Here is a 25,152-nt window from a genome sequence, read left to right as displayed (position 1 = left end):
ACTTTCTGTTGACTGTATTAATTTTCCCCCTTGCAGGTTGCTTCTACAGAAGTACGTTTTGGACCTATGAGACTGATACAAGATCCTTTTCAGGTGAGAACTTGTGTTGGGTGCTTAACATTTTAGTTGTAAAGGCCTTGGAAGCGTGCTGTACTGTTCTAAGTTTGCAATTTGTACAGTGATATGATCGCGGGTGGATATTGTACCAGTTATCCAATTTCCTGTCTCTCATCCACATGTAAAGTAGATACCAGGAGATTTTCTTTCCTGTAGGAACTGGGTGCCTGTGATGTATATGAATGTAGTGCAGTCACTCGAGTGGAGTATGATGTTCTCCTAAGGGGTTGTCTATTGGTGGATCCTCATGTGACTGTAGAGGGATGCACATATTCAGGTGCAGTGTGGGTAAGTGTAAACGGTAGCTGTGTTTAGAGGTTGGGTCTTTTGGTTGTTCAGTTTCCCTTTTCACAGTTGTCGCTTGTTTCCTCTGGCACAGCGGAGGTCAATCTCATACAGTGCAGCTCCCTCTTGAACAGATTTCCTCCAGGCGTTTCTATTGAGTGCAATGTCTTCCTAGTTTTTTGATGTAATGGTGGATTACTTTCAGGCTGATTTTGATAATGTCTTTCAAGCATTTCTTTGCCCACCATCAGCTTGCTGACCTTTCTAAACTGGAAGTAAAGATTCTTCTTGGGGATTTGTGTGCTAGATGTCCAATTGATGTGACCCATCCATTGGCGTTAGTGTTTCTTTATCATGGTGGAAGTGCTGTCCATGGTTGTGTATACCAGTACACTGGTGTTCGTGCATCTTTATGGAAGGTTTTGAAGGACAGATACATTATATACATGTATATCACCTTAAACAAAATTGTTCTCAATAATAATCTGAAAGGGCCCCTACTCTATAAATTACAATTTTCATTAGTTTCAAGATGCTTATATAGTTGTCATAACAAGGATGTTCTGAAACAGTTTTTGATAAAGGATAGAAATGTCAGATTAAAAGTGTACAGTATTACAATTGTATGAGTTCTGACAGAAAACGATCTTTTGGAGTCAGTCTGCCATCTGTTATCATCATTGCCTTGCTGCATGACATCAAAAGAACTGTTTGCTTTGTTGTTGATGAAACAGAGCAGTAACCTTCCTCCCCGAAAGGTGCATAGTCAATAAGTTCTGTGGATCTGAATCACATGTGCAAATACAGTATTGTCAGTGCTGAGAAGGAGAATTCAAAATTCTAAGTAAATTTATTATCAAAATATGTACTGAATATGTTACTGTATACTACCTTGAGATTCATTCTCTTGCAAGCATTTACAGGAAAAAGTACAATAGAATTTTACGAAAAACTGGAAATAAACAAAAACTAACACCATTGTGCAACATTCAGGAGCCCGATGGAGGCAGGGTAATAACTGCATCTAAACGCCGTGGTGTGGTACCTAAGGCTTCTGTATTTCCTGCCTGCTTCAGGCCTTATTCAAGACTATGTAATCAGGTTTTGTAGTGCCAAGATACTGACAGAGCTCTGTCCTATATGTGAAGGCTTCAGTCAAGGACCTAATGAATAGTTTTGAGACAAAATAATGGATCTTATATCCATGTCATTGGTGAAATTGCCTTTTCCCACTTCCATAACATGGCCCAAATTCACTATTCTCCCAGGTTGTCAGCTTCTAAAATGTTTGTCCAGGATGCTGTCATCTCTAGATTTTCAATGTGCTCCAAACTCTAAAGTTCATATGTCCAAACTTGCACCAAATTCCATGTACCAGCTCCTCTGTATACACTGATCTATAATAGCTTCTAATTAAACAGAAACTGAATCAAGTTTTCAACTTCTGCATGGCCTCATTCCTTCCCTTCTTTATAATCAACACAACATCATCAAGCCTTTAATCCACTCCCTAATTTTGTCTTTTTGAGCATTCCTGAAGTTCATTGTACCACCATCATTTCAGAAATGCCCCCTTGGTTGCAAAGTCTTTTGAGACAGTATAAGATAATAGGGCCTATGACCCAAACTTATACAAAGGTTTTAAGCACCATCTTAAAGGAAAAAGAGAAGCTGAGAGATAGTTTAGGCGTAGAAAAGCAAAGCTAGGGTCCTCTGGAGCTGAAGGCATTGGCCATCTATAGTGGAGCAATGGACTCGGGGAATGTTCAAGAGCCCCTTGTTTAAAAGGGGTAGAAGAGAGAAGATGGAGAATTATTGGCCCGTTAGTTTGTTGGCAAAATGCTGGAGCCTATAATCAGAAGAAACAACTAATCAATTAGGAGAGCTATATATAATCAAACCTCATCAACATGGTTTAATGAAAGGTAAATCATGTTTGACAAATTTTCACAAATTCTATGAGGATGCAGTCGGGAGGGTTGATAGAGGAGAACGCCATAGCTGTAGTGTGTTTAAATTTCCAAAAGGCTTTTGACAAAGTGTCACATAAACTGGCGCATAAATTAAGAGCCCAGGGCATTGGCAGAAGTGTGTTAATATGGATAAAATCAGACCGTCATATAGAAAACAGGGATCCTTTTCAGGATGTGACTAATGAAGTAGTCCAGGGATCTGTTCTTGGTTCTCAGTTGTTTATTGTTTAATGTCCTTAGGGAGGGAACAAAATGTAAGGTCTCCCAAGTTTGATAATAATATGAAAATAGGTAGAAGGGCTTGTGGTGATGAGCACATTGTGTTACAGCAATGGGATATAAATAGAATGAGAGAATATACAAAATCCTGACAAATGGTGGGGGGATGAGCTAATGTGGGAAGTGTGGGGTCATGCACTCTGTTAAGAGGAAACAAAAGATGAACTAGAGGGAACAGGTATTAGGTGAGAGGGGAGAGATTAATCAAAGATATGAGGAGTAGGTTTTCACACAGTATACAGATATATGGAATGAGCTGCCCAAGGAAGTAGTGGAGGCAGATACAATTACAATATATAAAATGTGTTTGGGCAGATACTTGGATAGGAAAGGTGAAGAGGTATATAGATCCAAAGTGGGCAAGTGGGATTTGCACAGTAAGTTATTATGGGGAAAAGACGGGAGAATGGGGTTGATAGAGAAAATAAATTGGCCATGATCAGATGCCAGAACAGACTCTATGGGCTGAATGGCATTCTGCTCCTATGTCTTATGGCATGGGTGAGGGCCAAATGGGCCTATTACTGCACCCTATAATTCTACATGTAAGTGAAGCAAATGAATGAAGTTCAGAGGACACAGGAACTCTAGTGCATAATTCACAATAATTCTCAGGCAGGATCAACATGTAATTATGAAGGCAATTGGCATGTGAGGAGAGTACCATTCAGAAAGCAGTTAAACAGGGTGTTAGTGAGGACACACCTGGAATACTGTGCTCTGTTTTGGTCTCCTACCTGAAAGATGGGATATATTAGGTTTGGAGGCAGGATATGGATTCCCTGTAAGGAATCTGTACCCATGACCGCGTGGGTTTTCTCTGGGTGCTCCGGTTTCCTTCCACAGTCCAAAGACTTCCGGTTGGTAGGTTAATTGGTCATTGTAAATTGTCCCGTGATTAGGCTAGGGTTAAGTGGAGGGGGGATTGCTGGCCAGCACAACTTGAAGGGTCGGACCCTGTTCTGTATTATTTCTCTATAAATTAGTACAGTAGCATCGGAGGGATCAACGCTGGTACAATGAAGAGTGCAGGAGGACATGCTAGGAACAGTACTGGGCATACCTTGGAATGAGTGATCAAGCTGGTGAAGCTACAAGACAGGGGCCACGTGCATGCCAAGCCACATAAACGGTATGCAGTATGCAGCACTAAGTAATCCCAAAGCAAATGGATCAGATACAAGCTGTGCATTTCTGCCTCTTTCGGTTGTGAATAGTAATAGACAATTAAACAACTCACTGGAGGATGATGCTCCACAATATCCCCACTCTTAATGTTGAGGGAGCTCAACATATCCGTGCAAGAGGGAAAACTGAAGCAGTTACACGAATCTTCAGCCACAAGTGCCGAGTGGATGATCCATCATGGTCTCCTGTGGTTCCCAGCTTGATAGAGCTTAGTATTTAGGTAATTTAAATAGCTCCATGTGATATCATCAAAGTTCAAAAGTAAAAGTAAATTTATTATCAAAGTACATATATGTCACTACATACAACCCTAAGATTTGTTTCCTTGTGGGCATACTCAGTAAATCCTTAGAATAATAATCATAATAGAATCAATGAAAGTCTTGGGCATTCAACCAGTGTGCAAAAAACAACTAAGTGCAAATACAAAAAAAGGAAATAATTGTAATTAATAAACAAGAAGAAATATCGAGAAGATAAGATGAAGAGTCATTGAAAGTGAGTCCATAGGTTATGGGAGCATTTCAGTGATGGGGCGAGTGAAGTTGTCCCCTTTGGTTCAAGAGCCTGATGGTTGAGGGGTAATAACTGTTCCTGACCCTGGTGGTGTGAGTCCTGAGGCTCCTGTGACTTCTTCCTGATGGCTGCAGTGAAAGAAGAGCATGACGTGAGGGGTCCCAGGAGACGGATGCTGCTTTCCTATGACAGCATTTCATGTGGATGTGCTCAGTGGTGGGGAGGGCTTTACCCATAATGGACTGGGCTACACCCAATACCTTTATCTGAAACAGGTAAAGTCATTGGATATATGAAAGGCCATACTTAGACACATTTGGCCATTGTACGAAGACTTGTGCACCAGAAGTTACTATAACTTTGGTGAAGCAATTCCAGTACACCTACAATACAGGCATCTACTTAACAACGTGGAAAATTGCAGAATGTGTAAACACAAAGAATTCTGCAAATTCTGGAAATTCAAAGCAACACATACGAAATGCTGTGGGAATTCAGCATGTCAGGCAGCATCTACGGAGAGGAATAAACAGTCAACATTTTGGGCCAAGACACTTCATCAGGACTAAACCCATTTGCCCACTATGGGCCTATATCCCTCTACACCTTTTCTATCCAGGACTGCTAGATCCCTGTTGCTTCCTAAAAGAAATTTCAGTACACAGTCATCCACTACATGTAAATAAAGTCATTAAGTTGTACAGCATGGAAACAAGCCCTGTGAACCACTACATCTTTGCCAACCATTATGTCTATCCATACTATTCCTACTCGCCAGCATTCATTCCATATCCCTCTATGACCTGTTCAGTCAAATCCCTCTTAGGTGCCTCTGAAACATCAGTCTTTCCTCTGGTTGTTTGTTTCAGATACTTGTCTGAAAGATTTACCCTTCAAGTCTCCTTTCAGTCTCCTCCCTCTCACCTGTAAACCTACAGCCTCTAGACTGTGACTTCACTGCCATGGGAAACGTGCATTGCCAATCTGTTTTACCTGTGCTTCTCAGAATTCTATTCTGTCACCTTGCAGTCTACTTTGCTCCAGTGAGAACTGATGCAGTTAGATCTTAGTAGTTTGTGAATTGTTTAGTGAGTAAAATAAGACACTGAAGTGGGCAGAGATAGAACCAAATGTAAATTACTGAACGTAGCAAGAATTGTTGTTGAAGTAGTCGTGCCTGGCCTGAAAAGGGTCTCAAGGTCTTAGAGGACATGATGCTCAATATATACACTCTAGCTACTTCATTGGGTACCTTTGGTACCTAATAAAGTGGTCACAATGTATGTTCATGGGCTTCTGCTGCTATAGCCCATCTACTTCAAGATTGGATGTGTTGTGTGCTCACCGACGCTCTTCTGCACACTGCTGTTGTAACGAATGGTTACTGTCACCTTCCTGTTAGCTTAAACAAGTCTGGCCATTCACCTCTAAACTCTCTCAATAATAAGGCATTTTTGCCTACGTCACTACCACTTACTGGGTGTTTTGTTTATCACACCATTCTCTGTAAACTCTGGAGATTGTTGTGCATGAAAATTCCAGAGATCACTTTTTCTGAAAAGGCACAAACCACCCCATCTGACACCTACAATCATTTCCATTACATTTCATCCTCTGTTGTTTGGTCTGAACATCAACTGAACCTCTTGACCATGTCTGCATGCTTTTATGCATTGAGTTGCTGCAAATGCAATGTTAGCATTCATTTCAAGAGGACTAGAATATAAAAGCAAGGATGTAAGGTTGAGACTTTATAAAGCACTGGTGAGGCCCACTTAGAGATTTTTGAGCAGATTTGAAAGGATGTGCTGAAACTGGAGAGGGTTCAAAGGAGGTTCACAAAAATAATTCCTGGATTGAATGGCTTGTCATATGAAGAGCTTTTGGTGGCCTCAGCCTGTATTCACTGGCATTCAGAAGAATGAGGGGTAACCTCATTGAAAACCTATTGAATGGTGAAAGGCCTTGATGGAATGGATATGGAAAGGATGTTTCCTACAGTGGAAGAATCTAAGATCAAAAGACACAGCCTAGGATTAGAGAGGCATCCTTTTAGAAAGGAGATGATGAGGAATTTCTTTAGCCAGAGAGTGGCGAATTCTTTGCAGCAGTGGAGGCCAAGTCTTTATGTATATTTAAGGCAGAGGTTGATAGATTCTTGATTGGTCAGGGCATGAAGGGATACTGGGAGAAAGCGGGGGGGGGGGGGGCTGAGAGGAAATTTGCATCAGCAATGATGAAACGGTGGAGCAAACTCGATGGGCCAAATGGCCTAATTCTGTTCCTCTATCTTATGGTCTGACATCATTGGCCAATAAGATATTTGCATTAATGACCTGGTGTATCTAATAAAGCGGCCACTGATTGTAGATGCACTGGAGCAGGCTGTTTGGCCTAACACATTTGTGCTGACCAAGATGGCTGTCGAAGTAAGTCAATTTGACTCATATCTCGTTAAAGCTTTTCTATCCATGTACCTGTCTAAATGTCTTGGAAACATTATAATTCTAGCCCCTCTGCAACTTCCTCTGGCTTCTTATTTGATATACACATGTTGAACAACTGCATAGAACCAAGTAGCAGAGCAAAGATAAGGCAAGCTATATAAGCTTATCTGTGGTGGATAAAACCCAGGGAAATCATGATTGTTTGTTACAGAGCTCTGACTGTTCTACATCTTAAAGATCATGTCCTGCGTTAGTCATCATGACAACCATGGAAACATTTCAGGAATTGAAGGCATTTCAGGGAACAACTGTGGGCTGATCTCTAGTGTTACTGGAAAGTATGAGGAAAGGTTTTGAAACGAGGTGACCGAGAGATGAGCATATAGGGGAATGTTTCATCATAGATGGTATAGGAAAAGTGTATCCATGGAAACCAAATTGGAAAACTAAAACAACAAGAGGTGGATGAGTTCAGACTACTTAAAGGCATGGTTTCAATGAACTAAAATTAGATGAAAGACATTACTGATATTTACCTTGTGATCTTCTGATATTTACATAACTCTAGGTCGGGAGTTCCTTGTACATACCTAGTAAGGTTTTTTTTCAGTTCCATGTTTATTTAATGAAAATACCAGGGTCAGGTCTAATAGAAATTTGTTATTGTTATTGTTATCTTTAACCTTGGTTTGTTTTTCTACCATTAATATAAAACTCCTATATGCAAATATTTCTGACTTCAAATGTGCATAGATAACTCGGCTGTCATTTTAGTAACCATGGGATTCAGCCACTGTTCTGTGTTTTAGAGGGCAAATGTGTAAGCTTATCATAAATTAGAGATAGCGAGTTCCTTTTTAAACAGCAACATATATTAAGATCAAAAGTAAGGTTTTGACAGATGAATTCCAGCCCAATGCCTCTTGGAATTTACAGATATGCAGAGAGAACAGTACATAATTTCATACTGTTTCTGTGATTAGCTGCAAGCATTGCATTTCAAATGTTTTTATTGATAATCCTTGATAAACAACCCAAGGTCCATTCTGCTGAACATCAAGGTTAACGGGAATAATGGATGGATTTTATGACTCACGTAATTCACTGTAATTGACCCACATAAACAATAAATCCGGAAACAATATTTTCCAGATTTAACTCTGGGGGGAGAAAAAGTCAGTTTAAGAGGAATGGGAAGCATCTTTGCTTCACTAGTTAATGTTAATGTGGTTCAGGTGTTCCTCAACAGACCCATAGCCCTGTTGTTGGGTTTGGAGACATGCCTGCCTTAATGACTCAGAGAGCTATGCTGGCTGGAGTCAGGGCTTTATGCTTTGGCTCTTAGGAGGGTCACCCATGCCAAACAGGTCAGAAGGCCTGTCCACTGGCCCTCCAGGTTCAAGAGTTCAGCTCAATGCTAACAACTTTGACTGATAAAAAGAAAATTGTTATGGAAACAGCAATGAAGAATCCTTCTACACTTCAGTGTGATGGTATTCCTGAGTCTCCATCCAGGACTTGTGTGACTGGCAGCAATGAAAACCGAGAGGAAGCTACTGACACGGTGAAGGAAATCCTAAACACTGCCAGAGATGAAGGACCTTCAGTGCTGCCCTAAGTGCTAGCAGGCTAATAAACAGTAAAGTTTAGATGTTGCCTGTTGATTTTAGTCAACAGTTGTTAACTTCATGACAATACAGCATCATAAGACCTGAAATTCACTTTAATTTAATGCCACAGATGTGTGCATTAAAATTCAGATAATAATATGATAAAATTTCTAAAATTATACAGCAGCTTAAAAAACAGTTAGCAGCCTATTTCCGGACTGGCGTTTGTCATATTCAACTTCCATGGCAGGACAAAGAAGTGAGCAAAGTAGCTGAAAAAGCTGACAGAGCAATGGGAAATATTAAGAAAATGCAGTGTTTGCCTCATATTTAGTTAAATGCGTAATTTGCACTTTTTGATCTGGGAGTCTATATGGATCAAAGTCATTAAGTTAGTGGACAGAATGCGCTTTGTCTCCTGCAACATGTACAAACAAGCTGGAGGAACTCAGCAGGTCAGGATGAAAGGTCTTGGCCCAAAACATTGACTGCTCATTTCCACGGATGCTGCCCGACCTGCTGAGTTCCTCCAGCAGGTTTGTACGTGTTGCTTTGACCCCAGCATCTGCAGTGTACTCTGTGCTTTGTGTCCTGGTGTCCACCCATAACAACATTGGAAAGGTGCTTTGCATAGTATCAGTCTTCTGTATTGCATGATTTGAATGTGGATAAATTATAGGAGACCTTTCTCGATCTCTTTCTACCTGAAAGCACTTAGCAACAAAGTTCCACAAACAGATACCAGTAAAGGATAAATACTGGCCATACCTTAAGGAGATCTCAAATTGGAAGGGAAGATTATGGAAATACTCAGGAGGTTGATGGAGAAAGAAGTGGAGTTTATATTTCAAATCAGTGATCCTTTGTCAGCATTGTTGAGTTTTTCAGCATTTTCTGTAGTTTCTTAGATTCCTAGTGTTTGCACTTTTTTGCTTTCCAATGGGATCTCTCCTGTTTCTTTGGAAGAGTAACATTTCATTGATTCCATCGTCAAATTCATTGACGTATAACATGAAAAGGGTCGGTCCCAATACTGATCCTTGAAGAGCACCACTTGTCACTGACAGCCAACCAGAATAGGCCCCTTTATTCCCACTCTTTGCCTCCTTCCAATCAGCTAATCTTTAATCTATTCCAGTATCATTCCTGTAATACCATGGATTCCTATCTTGTTAAGCAGTTTCATGTGTGGCACTTTGTCAAAAGCTGTCTGGAAATGCAAGTGAACAATATCCACTGACTCTCTTTTGGCTACCCAGCTTGTTATTTCCTCAATGAATTGCAACAGATTTGTCAGGCAAAATTTACCTTAAGGAAGCCATGCTAACTTTGGCCTATGTTATCATGTGCCTCCAAGTACCCCAAAGCCTCATCTTTAAAAATGGACTCCAACATCTTCCCAACTGCTGAAGTCAGTCTAACTAACCTATAATTTCCCTTCTTCTGCCTCCTTCACTTCTTAAAGAATGGAATGATATTTGCAATTTTCCAGTCCTCTGAAACCATTCCAGAATCTAGTGATTCTTGAAAGATCATTACTAATGCCTGCACATCAGCTCCCTCTTTCAGAAACCTGGGATGTAATCCATATGGTCCAGGTGACTTATCTACATGTAAAACTTACAGCTTCCCAAGCACCTTCTCCTTAATAATAGCAGCTACTCTGTTCAGCCCTGACACTCTCGCATTTCTGAAATACTGCTATGCTAGTGTCTACCACAGTGAACACCTAAAATTTATTAAGATTGTTTACCATTTCTTTGTCCCCTATTACTACCTTGACTTCACTTGTCACCCAAGGTTGACTCATCCTCCCTTTCAAATACCTCTTCACCTTTGATATGTATCTATCCTATATCTTCTGAATTGGCCACAAAAACTCCAGCCATTGCTATGCTGCCATTATCTCTGCTAGTATCCCCTTCCAATCAACTTTGGCCTGCTCCTTTCTCGTGTCTCTGTAGTTCACTTCACTCTACAGTAATACTGATGCTCTTGACTTTCTCAAACTGCAGGGTGAATTCTATCATATTATGATCACTGTTTCCCAAGTGTTCTTTTACCTTAAGCTTCGTTATCAAACCTGGTTCATTACAGAACACCCAATCCAGAATTGCCTTTCCCCATGTAGGCTTAACCATGGGCTGCTCTAAAAAGCCATCTCATTAGGCATTCCACAAGTTGCCTCTCTTGGGATCCAGTGCCAAACTGATTTTACCAATCTACCTACATATTGAAATCCCCATAACTATGTAACATTACCTTTATTACATGTCTTTTCTATTTCCTGCTGAAATTTATATCCCATATCCTGTTGTGTATTTAATATTTCAGTAATATTGCAAATATGTTGTTTGAATAAGCACGCTTCATTTAAAAAGTTCATTATGGGAATTATGTAAAAATAAGTGAATTGCATACACCGTTACACCACCACATGATACGCGCGTGCCTCGCTTAAAGTAAAGAAAATGAATCTAAGACACATTCTCTCGGGCTCCTAGCTTTTTCTTGCAATTAGTTTAATGTTTTGGAAAAACAAAACAACACATCCTGGCTACTGTTCGGGGGCCTATAAATAACTCTCATCAAGGTCTTTTAACACTTGCATGTTCCTAGCTCTACTCACAAGGATTCCACATCTTTCAATCCTATGTCACCTCTTTCTAAGGATATGATTTCATTTTTTACTGAGAGTCATGCCACCCCTTCTGCCTTCCTCCTGTCCTTTCAATACAAGGTGTATTCTTGGACCTTAAGCTCCCAAATACAATCTTTGATTACCACAATGTCATAACTGTCAATCTCTAACCATGTTACAAGATTATCTTATTCTGTATACTGCACACATTCAAATGCAACACATTCAGTCCTGTATTCATCAACCTTTTCAATTTTGCCGCCATGTTACACTTTAATTCATCCCACTGATTGCAATTTTTCCTTATCATCTGCCTGTCCTTCACAGTCTCATGACACTCTGCATCAACCCTATCCTCAGCCCTATCATTCTGGTTGCCATCCCCCTGCCGACTTAGTTTCAACCCTCCCCAAAGGCTCTCGCAAACCTGCCTGCAAGGATATTAGTCCCCTTCGGCTTCAAGTGTAAACCATCGCTTTTGTACAGATCTTACCTTCCCCAGAAGAGATCCCAATGATCCAGAAGTCCGAACCACAGCCCCCTGCACCACTTCCTCAGCCCCTCATGCATCTGTACTGTCATCCTATTCTGCCGTGACTAGCACATGGTAGTGGGAGTAATCCAGAGATTACTACCTCAGAGGTCCGGTTCTTCAGCCTTGTCCTTAACTCACTGCATAGGACCTCTTCCCCCTTTCTACCTACTGTATGTCATTGGTACCAATGTGCACCTTCCCTCTTGAGAATCTTCTGCAGCAGCTCTGAGACATCCTGGATCTTAGCACCTGGGAATAACACACCATCATTGCTTCGCTTTCATGGCCACAGAATCTCCTGTCTGTGCCCCTAACTATTAAGCCTCCTGCTGTACCTGATTTTAACCCTTCGGTGTTGAGCCTCAGAGCCAACCACAGTGCCACTGCCCATTGCTACTGCTGTGCCATTCCTCTAATAGTGTCCAGAGGGGTATACTTATTGCTGAGGGGAATGGCCACAGAGGAGCCCTGCACTGACTGCTTACTCCCCTTTCTTCTCCTGGTGGTCACCCAACCACTGTCTGAAGCCTGCACACTGGGTGTGACTACTTCACACCCACCTCTGGAGTTTTCAACCTCCCGGATGGTCCTGAGGGCATCCAGCTCCAGTTACAGTTCCTTGACCTTGTCAGTCATGAGCTGACATTGGGTGCACTTCCTGCAGATATAGTGATCAGGGAGACCATTATGTGCCTGAAATCCAGCAATTCACAAGAGAAGCATTCCACTGCCTGAACTACCACCCTGCCTACACTTGTTATGCCTTTAATTACTTAAACTGAAGTTCCAGCTTGCGTCTAAAAATTAATTTATATAATATGAGTCAACAGAGGCAGAAATCTTTTTGGTATTATGCTGTGATCTAGGTTTGTTGGAATGAATATCGAACCATTGTAATGGCTCCAAACATAACAATTGTTCATTTGTGTATTGGTTTATTTATTTATATATTTAGAGATACTGCATGTAACAGACCCTGCTGACCCAACGGGCCACACTGCCCCGGCAGTCCATCTATCTTGCCCTAGTGTAATCACAGGACCATTTGCTATGACATATCAACCTACTAACCAGTACGTCTTTGGACTGTGGGAGGAAACCAGAGCACCCAGAGGAAACCCATGTGGTCACGGGGAGAACATACTGTGCAGCCTCCTTACAGATGGCTTCAGAACCGAACTCTGAATTCCGATGCCCCAAACTGTAGTGGCATCGTGCCAGCAACTATACTACCATGGTGTTCAGTGTTACCATGTTGCCCTGCCTGGCGTTGCAAGGAATGTAAACAATTTTTGACCTTTATATAAATTTTTGACTTTTCAATCGTGTATGAAAAATATAGTTCTCTTTATTTGTGCAGATAGAAACTGGTGGTCGCCTCTTTTCCAGCTTTTGCCTTAATGTTGGGTGCTGCCCAAAAAGCTGTAGATGTTCTTAGATTGACCAGCTTCTTGTCTAAGTTTGATAGACTGTCGACATTAGGGGAATCAAGGAATATGGAGATTGGATAACACTATAGATGATACTAGGATAAACAATAATGTTACTGAAATAGCAAGCAGACATAAGGGGGGCTAAATGACCTTCTACTATTTAAATTTAAATATGCAATTTCCAGTCACTCACTCTATGTCCAATCTTATGTGCTCCTTGTGACGCAGTAAGCCCTGCCACTTGGCTAATTCACTTCTTCTAATATAATATTCATTTGTACGTTGCCTAGAAAGACATATTTCCTGGCAATATTATTTTTAAAGATACCCTGTTGGCTCTGACTCACGTTCACAATGCTGGTAAGCTTGGCATCGTGATTCACTGGCAGCTGGATCTGCCTAATTACGGAGCTAAATATTGGCACATGTAGATGTTGGTTAATTGTGAAAGATTAAAAACACGAGTTTGTCCTCCCAATTATACCACCCCCACACTAGATCTATCATCTCTGTCATTGGATTAGTATTACTAAGCGCTGAGGAGCCTTGACAATATCTTTGTAGCTTTATCATTAATGAACACATAGTGCACTATACAATTACAATGCTTTGCAATCGTTCTTACAATGCATTAAGAATTTGCATTAACATTTGTAAAATTCCTATTAACATGAAGAGAAATCTATTCAGTTGTGGTTAAATTAATGGGCTGATAAATGACTGCCTCACCCTACTTCGGTATCACACTGGCACGTGGAACAGTCACCTCCTTGCAGTGGATTTATAAACAATGTCTTAACAGTTTTCTTGCACTTGGCTTGCAGTAAGTTCCTTCTTCATCGCGAGCAGGTCTGGCAAGAAGGGATCTTACCCAAGGCTCAGCTGGATATCGGTCACTGTTTTGGCAGTATCAATTTTTTTTTTAGAACTTATTGATTAGAAACCAAATGCAGATGAGGTCGCCCTTCATTTAACTTTGCAGAGTTCAACATTATAATGATTACTTAGTCTAGATTTGCAAGTCTTTGTAGCCTGGTACAGCCACTACCATGAGATAACCAGTGAATGTGGTGAATTAGCGATTGGATTTTGATTGGATAGGTCAAGAGATAAAAAGATGCTATTAGAGGAACAATAATAGATCAAAAAGAGGAATATCAGTAAGTGGAAGCCATAAGACTCTTTGAGCCTGTTGTTCTATTAGACAAAATCGTGACTGGTGCAAGGTTGGCCTCAACTCCATTGTCTACCTGATCCCAGTAACCCTGCACTTTCTCCTACTCAAAAACTCTAATAGCCCCATTAATGTGCGCACTGACTTAAGTCTCCATAGTTTTTGACAGAATCATAGTCATAGAATACTGTAGCATATAAACCAGCCCTTCAGCCTCTCTAGTCCATGCTGAGTTATTACTCTGCCTAATCCCATCAACCTGCACCCAGACCATAGCTCTACAAACCCCTCCCATCCAAGTACATATCCATATAGTAGGATGTTCCAAAGATTTACATTGATCTTCCTCATCTTTAGTTCAAATTGGTGACCTGTATGCTCCCATACCTGGATCCCTTCATAAATGGAAATATCTACTCAGTATTTAAATAGATCTAAGTTGTCGCCCCATTAAAATCTATTTGTATCTTTCAATTAGATCACTTCCTCTAAACAGCAATGAGTGTTGACCAAACTGCATAATCATTTCTCACTAGACTCAAGGGAATAACCATAGAGACTGTTTACAGAGAGAAGAAAAGGTTAGGTTGGAGTACAGTTTAGGTTCAGGGATAAAGACAAGTGCTATTACCAAACTGAATGTGTCAGTGGAGTCAACCTGAATTGGGCGTGAAGGGATTAGTGGGGTTGGTGCTGGGGACAGTAGAATGCCTGGGATGGAAATGTACCAGCTAGAATAATAAGTAAAAGAGTGCCAGCTTGAATGAGGAGTTGAAAGAGTGCCAGCTAGCATAGGGGCAGCAATGATTGCTAGTTTAAACTGGGACATGGGTTATCATTAGCTGGAACTCAGAGAAGCATATCAGCTTGAAACAGGAAGGTCCAGATCTAGATAAAATTTCAGAGGTGAAAAATTAATCCTGATGGGGTAGCATTTAGACCATAAGACTATTACACTATAAGATATTGGAGCAGAATTAAGCTATTTGACCCATCGAGTCTGTTGCACCTTTTCATCATGACTGATCCATTTTTCCTCTCACCCCAATCTGCTACCTTCTTCCCATATCCCTTTACCAGTCAAGAATCTATCAACCTCTGCATTAAATATACTTAAAGATTTGGAACTCATCTGCCTGTGGCAATGAATTCCACAAATTCACTACTCTCTGTCTAAAGAAATTCCTCCTTATTTCTGCTGTAAAAGGATGCCCCTCTATTCTGAGGCTGTGTCCTCTGTTTGTAGACTCCCCCACCATAGGAAACATCCTCTCCACACCCACTCTATCAAGGCCTTTCATCATTTGATAGGTTTCAATGAGGTCACCCCTCATTCTTCTGAATTCCAGTGAATACAGGCTCAGAGCCATCAAATGCTCTTCAGGTGTCAAGTCGTTTAATCCTGAAATAATTTCCCTGAAACTTCTTTGTCAATGTCATTTCCAATGTCAGCACATCCTTTCTAAGATGAGGCATCCAGAATTGTTCACAATACTCCAGATCTCACCAGTGCTTTAAGTCTCAGCATTACATCCTTGCTTTTATAGACAATAGACAATAGGTGCAGAAGTAGACCATTCGGCCCCTCGAGTCTGCACCGCCATTCTGAGATCATGGCTGATCATTCACTATCAATACCCAGTCCCTGCCTTGTCCCCATATCCCTTGATTCCCCTATCCATCAGATATCTATCCAGCTCCTTCTTGAAAGCATCCAGAGAATTGGCCTCCACCGTCTTCCGAGGCAGTGCATTCCACACCTCCACAACTCTTTGGGAGAAGAAACTCTTCCTCAACTCTGTTTTAAATAACTGACCTCTTATTCTCAATCCATGCCCTCTGGTACTGGACTCTCCCAACATCTGGAACATATTTCCTGCCTCAATCCTATCAAATCCTTTAATTATCTTAAACGTTTCAATCAGATCCCCTCTCAATCTCCTCAATTCCAGCGTGTACAAGCCCAATCTCTCCAATCTCTCTGTGTAAGACAGCCCTGCCATCCCAGGAATCAACCTAGTGAATCTACGCTGCACTTCCTCAATTGCCAGAATGTCCTTCCTTAAACCTGGAGACCAAAACAGTACACAATATTCCAGGTGTGGTCTCACCAGGGCTCTGTACAAATGCAAAAGGACATCCTTGCTCTTGTATTCAATTCCCCTTGTAACAAAGGCCAACATTCCATTTGCCCTCTTCACTGCCTGTTGCACTTGCTCATTCACTTTCATTGACTGATGAACTAGGACTCCTAGGTCTCTTTGCATTTCTCCCTTACCTAACTCGACACCGTTCAGACAATACTCTGCCCTCTTGTTCCAGCTTCCAAAATGAATAACTTCACATTTATTCACATTGAATGACATCTGCCAAGTATCTGCCCACTCACTCAGCCTATCCAAGTCTCCCTGTATTCTCCTAACGTCCTCTTCGCATGTCACACTGCCACCCAGTTTAGTATCGTCAGCAAACTTGCTGATATAGTTTTCAATGCCCTCATCTAAATCATTGACATAAATCGTAAAGAGCTGTGGTCCCAATACAGAGCCCTGTGGTACCCCACTAGTCACCTCCAGCCAGTCTGAGAAACACCCATTCACTGCTACCCTTTGCTTTCTATCTGCCAACCAGTTTTCTATCCATGTTGAAACCCTGCCCCCAATGCCATGAGCTCTGATTTTACTCACCAATCTCCTATGTGGCACCTTATCGAATGCCTTCTGAAAATCTAGGTACACAACATCTACTGGCTTACCCTCGTCTAACATCCTTATTACACCCTCAAAAAACTCCAACAGATTAGTCAAGCATGATTTGCCCTTGGTAAATCCATGCTGGCTCGGCCTAATCCTATTTCTGCCATCTAGATGTGCCACTATTTCGTCCTTAATAATGGACTCAAGCATCTTCCCCACGACTGACGTTAGGCTAACAGGGTGATAGTTCTCAGTTTTCTCCTTCCCTCCCTTCTTGAAAAGTGGGACAACATTAGCCACTCTCCAATCTTCAGGAACTGATCCTGAATCTAAGGAACATTGGAAAATGATTACCAATGCATCGGCAATTTCCTGAGCCACCTCTTTTAGAACCCTCGGATGCAGACCATCTGGACCCGGGGATTTATTAGCCTTCAGTCCTACCAGTCTACTCATCACAGTTTCTTTCCTAATGTCAATCTGTCTCAATTCCTCTGATATCTTATGACCCTGGCCCATCCATACATCTGGGAGATTGCTTGTGTCCTCCCTGGTGAAGACAGATCTAAAGTACGCATTAAATTCTGTTGCCATTTCCCTGTTTCCCATAACAATTTCTCCCAATTCATTCTTCAAGGGACCAACATTGTTCTTAACTATCTTCTTTCTCTTCACATAGCTAAAAAAGCTTTTGCTATCCCCTTTTATATTCCTGGCTAGACTGAGCTCATACCTGATTTTTTCTCTCCGTATTGCTTTTTTAGTTAAGATCTGCTGTTCCTTAAAACTTTCCCAATCATCTGTATTCCCACTCATCTTAGCCCTGTCATACTTCTTTTTCTTTAATGCTATACAATCTCTGACTTCCTTTGTCAACCACTGTGGCCCCTTCCCCCTCTTTGAATCCTTCCTTCTCATTGGAATGAACTGCATTTGCATCTTTTGTATTATGCCCAAGAATATCTGCCACTGCTGATCCACTGTCTTTCCTGCCAGGGCATCCGCCCATTTAACTTTGGCCAGCTCTTCCCTCATGGCTCCGTAGTCTCCTTTATTTAATTGCAACACTGACACCTCTGATCTGCCCTTATCCCTCTCAAATTGTAGATAAAAACATCATGTTATGATCACTACTTCCTAATGGCTCCTTTACTTCAAGATCACTTATCAATTCCTGTGCATTACACATCACCAAGTCCAAAATAGCCTCGTTCCTGGTTGGCTCAAGCACAAGCTGTTCCAAAAATACATCCCTTAGACACTCCACAAACTCCCTATCCTGGGGTCCAGCACCTACCTGATTCTCCCAGTCCACCTGCATGTTGAAATCTCCCATAACGACTGCATTACCTTTAGCACATGCCAATGTTAACTCCCTAATCAACTTGTACCCAATATCCACGCTACTGTTTGGGGGCCTGTACACAACACCCATTAGGGTCTTTTTACCCTTACTGTTCCTCAGCTCAATCCACACAGACTCTACTTCCCCTGTTCCCAAGTCACCTCTTGCTAAGGACTGAATCTCATTCCTCACCAACAGGGCCACCCCACCCCCTCTTCCCATATTTCTGTCTCTACGATAGCACGTATACCCTGGTACACTCAATTCCCAGGCCTGATCCCCTTGCAGCCATGTCTCCGTTATCCCAACAATATCGTAGTTCCCCATTTTCATCTGAGCTTCAAGCTCATCTGTCTTATTTCTGACACTACGCGCATTCAAGTATAGAATTCTTAGCCCATTCCTCCTCTCTTTGCTTAAAACACTGTCTACTGTACCTAACCCAGCTCCTTGAACTTCCATCAGGCAAATTGCACCCTGAATTTTGATGACCTTTTCAAGATCACCCAAACCTTGTACACATTTAACCCCATGCACCTTCTGACCAAACCTCTGGATCTGGATCCCTGGCCCCTGCACATCTAGTTTAAACCCCCCCGAGCAGCACTGGCAAATACTCCTGCAAGAATGTTAGTACCCCTCCGGTTCAGATGTAGACCATCCCTTCGAAACAGATCCCAATGTCCCTGGAACAAAGACCAATTATCCAAAAACCTGAACCCTTCCTTCCTGCACCATGCTCTCAGCCTCGTATTAATGTGCATAATCATTCTATTCTTCGCCTCACTCGCACGTGGCACAGGTAGCAATCCCGAGATTGTCACCCTGGAGGTCCTGCCTTTCAGCTTCACTCCTAACTCCCTGAACTCTCTAAGCAGAACCCCCTCACTCACCTTACCTACATCGTTGGTCCCTACATGGACCACTACATCTGGGTTCATGCCCTCGTTCTCAAGAATAGCCTGCACCCGATCTGAGATGTCCCGGACCCTGGCACCAGGGAGGCAACATACCATCCGAGACTCCCGATCTGCCCCACAAAATATCCTATCTGTCCCCCTAACTATAGAGTCCCCTAAAACTATCACTCTCTTCTCTTCCCTCCTCCCCTTTCTAGTTGAGGGTTCAACCTCTGTGCCAGAGGCAGGACCACTACAACTCATTCCTGGTAGGTCATCCCCATCAACAGTATCCAGTACGGTATACTTATTGTTAATGGGAATGGCCGCAGGGGTGCTCTGCTCTCTCTGCCTGCTCCCCCTGCCTCTCTGGACCGTCACCCATCTGCCTACTTCTTGGTTTTTTGGTGTGACTACCTCCTGATAACTCCTATCTATCTCTGCCTCCACCTCCTGAATGATCCGTAGTTCATCCAGCTCCTGCACCAACTCCCTAACTCGGTCTGATAGGAGCTGCAGCTGGACGCACCTTTTGAAGGTGTGGTCATCAGGGACAACTGTGTTGACCCTGACCTCCCACATACTGCATACGGAGCACACCACTGCTCTGACTGTCTCCCCCATACCTGAACTGGATTAATAGAATAAGTCTAAAAAGCACCTAGCGACCTTACCTTCTTCCCCTCAGCGAGCAATCACACAGGCTTACTGAAGTCCCCTTACGCTGAAGCCCACTTAGCCAAAGCCCAGGACTCTGCTTCCACGGACTCCGCTGCCCGCTCTGAAAAGAAGTCCTGCCTTTTAAAGTGCACGCTCGACGCTGACGTCACTCGCGCCTGCGCAGTTCCCCCTCCTCCACAGGTATTGACCAGGTAGGCTTAAATCCTACCTACACGGTCGAATTCTCTGAGCTCCCAGCTGAATCACAAGCTGTAACTTGCTCCCGATTCATATTCTAGTCCTCTTGAAACAAATACTAATATTCGTATATAAGGACTCCCAAATCCCTTTGCACTTCTGCTTTTTGTATTTTCTCTCCTTCTGTAGCCTCTCTACTTCTTCAAAACTATCTGCCACTCCACCTATCTTCGCACCATCTGTAAACTTTGCAAATCCATCATTCAGATCATTAACATATAAGAAGAATCAGTCCCAACACAGACCACTGTGGAACACCACTACTCACTGGCAGCCAAGCAGACGATGCTCCCTTTATTCCCACTCTTTGCCTCCTGCCAATCAGCCACTGATTTATCCATGCTAGCTAGCATCTTTCCTGTAATACCATGGGCTCATAGTTTGTTAAGCAGCCTCACGTATGGCTTTTTATCAAAGGCCTGAAAATGCAAGTACGCAACCTCATCTAATTTTTTCCCATTGTTTATCGTGCTTGTTATTTCTTCAAATTCCAACTGATTTGACAGGCAAGATTTTTCCTTGAGGAAACCATGCTGATGACAGCCTATTTTATCATGTGCTTCCAAGTACCCCAAAGCCACATCCTTAACAATCGACTTCAATATATTCCCAACCACTGATGTCAGACTAACGGGCCTATAATTTCCCTTCTTCTGCCTCTTCCCTTCCTTGAAGAATGAAGTGATATTTGCAAGTTTCCAGTCTTCCGAAACCATTCCAAAATCTAGTGATTCTTGAATTATCATTTCTAATTCCTTCACAATCTCTTCAGCCACCTCTTTGAGAACCTGGTCCAGGTGACGTATCTACCTTGGGTCCTTTCAAAAGAACTTAAGAACATAAGAAATAGGAATAGGAGCCAGCAATAAGATCATGGTTGATCTGGCCATGGATTCGTCTCCACCTACCTGCCTTTTCCCCATAACCCTTAATTCCCCTACTCAGCAAAAATCTATCCAACCTTGTTGTTACTGAGGTAGCCTCTGCTGCTTCATTGGGCAGAGAATTCCACAGATTCAGCACTCTCTGGGAAAAGCAGTTCCTCCTCATCTCCTTCCTAAATCTACCTCCCCGAATCTTGAGGCTATGTCCCCTAGTTCTAGTCCCTATCTATCCCTTTCATAATTTTATATGTCTCTATAAGTACTCCTCTCAGTCTTCTGAATTCCAGCAAGCACGGTCCCAGGTGACTCAATCTCTCCTCATAGTCTAACCCCCTCATCTCTGGAATCAACCTGGTGAACCTCCTCTGCACTGCCTCCAAAACCAGTATATCCTTCCTCAGGTAAGTAGTTGAGAACTGCATGAATACTCCATGTGCGGCCTCACCAGTACCCTGTACAGTTGCAGCATAACCCGCCTGCTCTTAAATTCAACCCCTCTAGCAATGAAGTCCAACATTCCATTTGCCTTCTTGATAGCCTGCTGCACCTGCAAACCAACCTTTCGTGGTTCATGAGCAAGCACTCCCAAGTCCCTCTGCACAGCAGCTTGCTGCAATTTTTTACCATTTAAATAATAATCTGCTTTTTCACTTTTCCTTCCAAAGCGGATGACCTCACATTTACCAACATTGTACTCCATCTGCCAGACCCTTGCCCACTCACTCACTCTGCAGACTCTCTGTATCTTCTGCGCAATTTGCATTTCCACTCAATTTAGTGTCATCAGCAAACTTCGATACACTACACTTGGTTCCCTCTTCCAGATCTTTAATGTATATCGTGAACAGTTGCGGGACCAGCACTGACCCCTGTGGCACACTGTTCACCACTGATTGCCAACCAGAGTAACACCCATGTATCCAAACTCTCTGCTTTCTATTAATTAACCAATCCTCTTTCCATGCTCCTCTTTCCATCACCCCCAACTGTATGCATCCTTATCTTATGGATAAGTCTTTTATGTGGCACCTTATCAAACATCTTCTGGAAATCCAAGTAAATAATGCTTTTATCCACAGCTCTCATTATATCCTCAAAGAATTCCAGTAAGTTTGTCAAACAGGACCTGCCTTTGCTGAATCCATACTGCACCTGCCTGATGGATCCATTTCTTTCCAGATGCTTCGCTATTTCTTCTTTAATGAAAGCTTCAAGCATTTTCCCAACAACAGATGTTAAACTAACTGGCCTATAGTTACCTGCCTTTTGCCTACATCCTTTTTTGAACAGTGATGTGACATTCACTGTCTTCCAATCTGCCAGGACCTGCCCAGAGTCCAGAGAACTTCAGTAAATCATCATCAAAGCCTCTATTATAACTTCTGCCATTTCTTTCAATACCTGGTATGATTCCATCAGGACCAGGGGACTTATCCATCTTTAGGCCCACAAGTTTGCTCAGCACTACCTCTTCAGTGATAGCTATTGTATCGAGGTCCTCATCTCCCATCGCATCCAAAACATTTCTCTTTGGCATGTTAGATGTGTCCTCCACCATGAAGACCGACACAAAATAGTCAATCAAAGCCTTGGCTATCTCCTCATTACACAATATCAATTCCCCTTCTCACCCTCCAAGGAACCTACATTCATTCTAGCCGCAACACACACAAAATGCTGGTAGAACACAGCAGGCTAGGCAGCATCAATAGGGAGAAGCGATGTCAACGTTTTGGGCCGAGACCCTTAGTTCATTCTAGCCATGCTTTTCCACTTTATATAGTTATAAAAACTTTTAAAATCTGTTTTTATATTTTGGGCTAGTTTATTTTCATAATCTAGCTTGCCATCTTTATTGCTTGCTTAGTGCTACTTTGTTGCTTATTAAATTTTTCCCAGTCTTCCAGTTTCCCATTTCTCTTGGCGACTTTGTATGCACGGGCTTTTTAGCTTCCTAAGAAACTTATCTGTAGAAGTGGTAACTTAACACAGTTCATGACCCCTGACACCTGGAACTTCCACCATACAGCTAGTGTCTTTCACAGTAAAGAGTGATACAAAATACTTACTCAGTCCTTCCACCATTTCCTTGTCCCCCATTATTCCCCCTCCAGCATGGTTTTCCAGCGGGCCAATGTCCATTCTCACCTCCCTTTTGGACTTTCTGTATCTGAAGAAACTTTTGGTATCCAATATTTGCTTATATTGTATCAGTAGTAGTTTAAAAATAGGGAATTGGCTCCTGAACTACCTTTTGCGTGTGTAATGGCAGTAGGTTTGTTGACATTTATTTATCACTTTGGTTTTCCCTTTTCTTTGATTGAAAGTTTATTAATTCAGAAGCCTATATTGTAAGTATTTCAAACTAAGCTAAACTCTTTTCCATCAATAAAAAATGTTGCATGTTTGCCATATTTCGCTGCTCTGAGAAATGCTCTGTCAATGTTGGTGTTGGGAACATAATTTAATTATCAGCCAGTTTGAAGGGTATGTAGCTCTCTGAAATGTTTCTTTAAGTGAGATTCAATGCAAGAAGGGACTGACATAGTCATCATTAACTCATGCAGCATGAAAACAGACTGTTCGGCTTACTGAGTCTGTGCCAACCAACCAGCACACATTTACACCAGTCCCATTTTTATTCCCTCTGCATTTTCCTCAACCCCTCCCTTATTATACTATACTCTTGTGCAGTGGGGTTAATCTACGTTGGTCAATTAACCTACTAAATGGCAAGTTTTTGGGAAGTAGAATAATCCATTAGCCCCTCACACCAGCCCTGCCGTTCAGTATAATCATGGCTGATCTATGCTGTCTTTGACACCTCTTCTCTATCAGTTCTCAACTTTGAACTGTTTATTATCTCAAAATTTAGATATGCCTAATGTTCTAGCCTCCACCACCTTCAATGGCAGGCAGTTCCAAAGTTTCACTACTCTTTGAGAGAAATGTCCGTACATCTCAGTTTTAAATGACAGGTCCTTTATTTTGTAGCTGTGCCCCCTTGTCTGTGTCTCTTCCATGAATGTAAACCAAAACCATGCACTTCACATCATATAAAGACAGTGATAATAAAACTGATTCTGATTCTGAAACGGGAGGAGCCACACAGTCAACGGGAGAATGCTGGAGATCAGAAGTTTACATGGACCACTGGAGTTTGTGAGGGAGTATATCTACTGGAGTGTCACTGTATTGCCTGTGTTATAAAATTCTCATCTTGGCTGTGTCTCTGAGACAAACTTTACATTGGTGAGTGGAGCATTATCAAAGTGAAATAAATCAAAGGCATCATTGTTCTTTAGATGATTGGCTGCCTGCCTTTTAACTTCATTATTTCTATGGGTTTTGACAAATAGCACAGTGACAAATCCATTCTTTTAACAATGGCTGAACCACACGAACATAAAAACATGATGTGACAGAATTCAATTAGTGACAGGGCATTTTATCATGTCAAAACATTCACAAGTGTTCTATAATCAGGATGCTTTCTAAAAGAATAGACCAAGCAAGGATCTAGCTATTTTAGATCTGGTCAGCTGGACAGGATTAATAATGATCTCATAGTAGAGGAATCTCCAGGGAAAAGTGGCTCCAACATGACAGAATTTCATATTCAGTTTGACTGTGGGAAACTTAAATCTGAAGCTACTTCATTATAGGCAATGACATTTGTGGAAAGGCTAAGTTAGCTGAATTAGACTGGGAAACTAGATTAAAAGGTAAGATTGTAGATAAGCAGTGGCAGATATTGTAAAAGAAGTGTCGTAACTCTGAACAAAGATAAATTCAAGTGGGAAATAAAGACTAGAAGAGATGAATGATCTCTTTATGCCCATCTGAGAAAGTTAAGGATGTTATCAAATTTGAAAGGAAAGACATAAAGAATTGTAAATATTAATGGTAGGCCAAGGAATAGGGAAAAGATTAAATAATCAGTAAAGCCTGACTAAAATGATAATAAAGAGGGAGAAGATAAATTATGAGAGTGACTACAAGTGTATAAAAAGTGATGGGATTTGGGTACTAATAGTGGAAAATGTGGAACTACTGGAAATGGTAATATTTGTTTTGTATCTTACATTATGGTAAGAAGCAAGCACTAGCAGCATTCCATATTAGTGAAAACCATGGGTCAATATGGCAGAAAGAACTTGAAATAAGGAGATATGTTAGGCAACTAATAGGACTAATGGCTGACTAAACTTC

At 41.8% G+C, this 25,152-nt stretch overlaps 2 protein-coding genes across 9 annotated transcripts in view; one reads left to right on the top strand and one right to left on the bottom strand.

Annotated features, from left to right (window-relative positions):
• The window catches only part of pde8b (phosphodiesterase 8B), a 268,785-nt gene that overhangs the window by 162,713 nt on the left and 80,920 nt on the right, over positions 1 to 25,152 (top strand). For all 8 annotated transcript variants that reach the window (XM_059974491.1, XM_059974490.1, XM_059974489.1 and 5 more), the window contains exon 2: positions 37 to 93. In XM_059974491.1, the coding sequence (XP_059830474.1) occupies positions 37 to 93 (57 nt within the window). The remainder of the gene's footprint in view (positions 1 to 36; positions 94 to 25,152) is intronic.
• Positions 1 to 25,152, bottom strand: part of LOC132396696 (uncharacterized) — a 105,404-nt gene that overhangs the window by 45,678 nt on the left and 34,574 nt on the right. The gene's annotated exons all lie outside the window — the stretch shown is intronic.

The sequence above is a fragment of the Hypanus sabinus genome, chromosome 7, assembly GCF_030144855.1.
Source record: "Hypanus sabinus isolate sHypSab1 chromosome 7, sHypSab1.hap1, whole genome shotgun sequence".
Taxonomy (NCBI): Eukaryota; Metazoa; Chordata; class Chondrichthyes; order Myliobatiformes; family Dasyatidae; genus Hypanus; species Hypanus sabinus.
The sequence above is the reverse complement of the archived record's forward strand: the minus strand, read 5'-3'. Positions and strand labels throughout refer to the sequence as shown.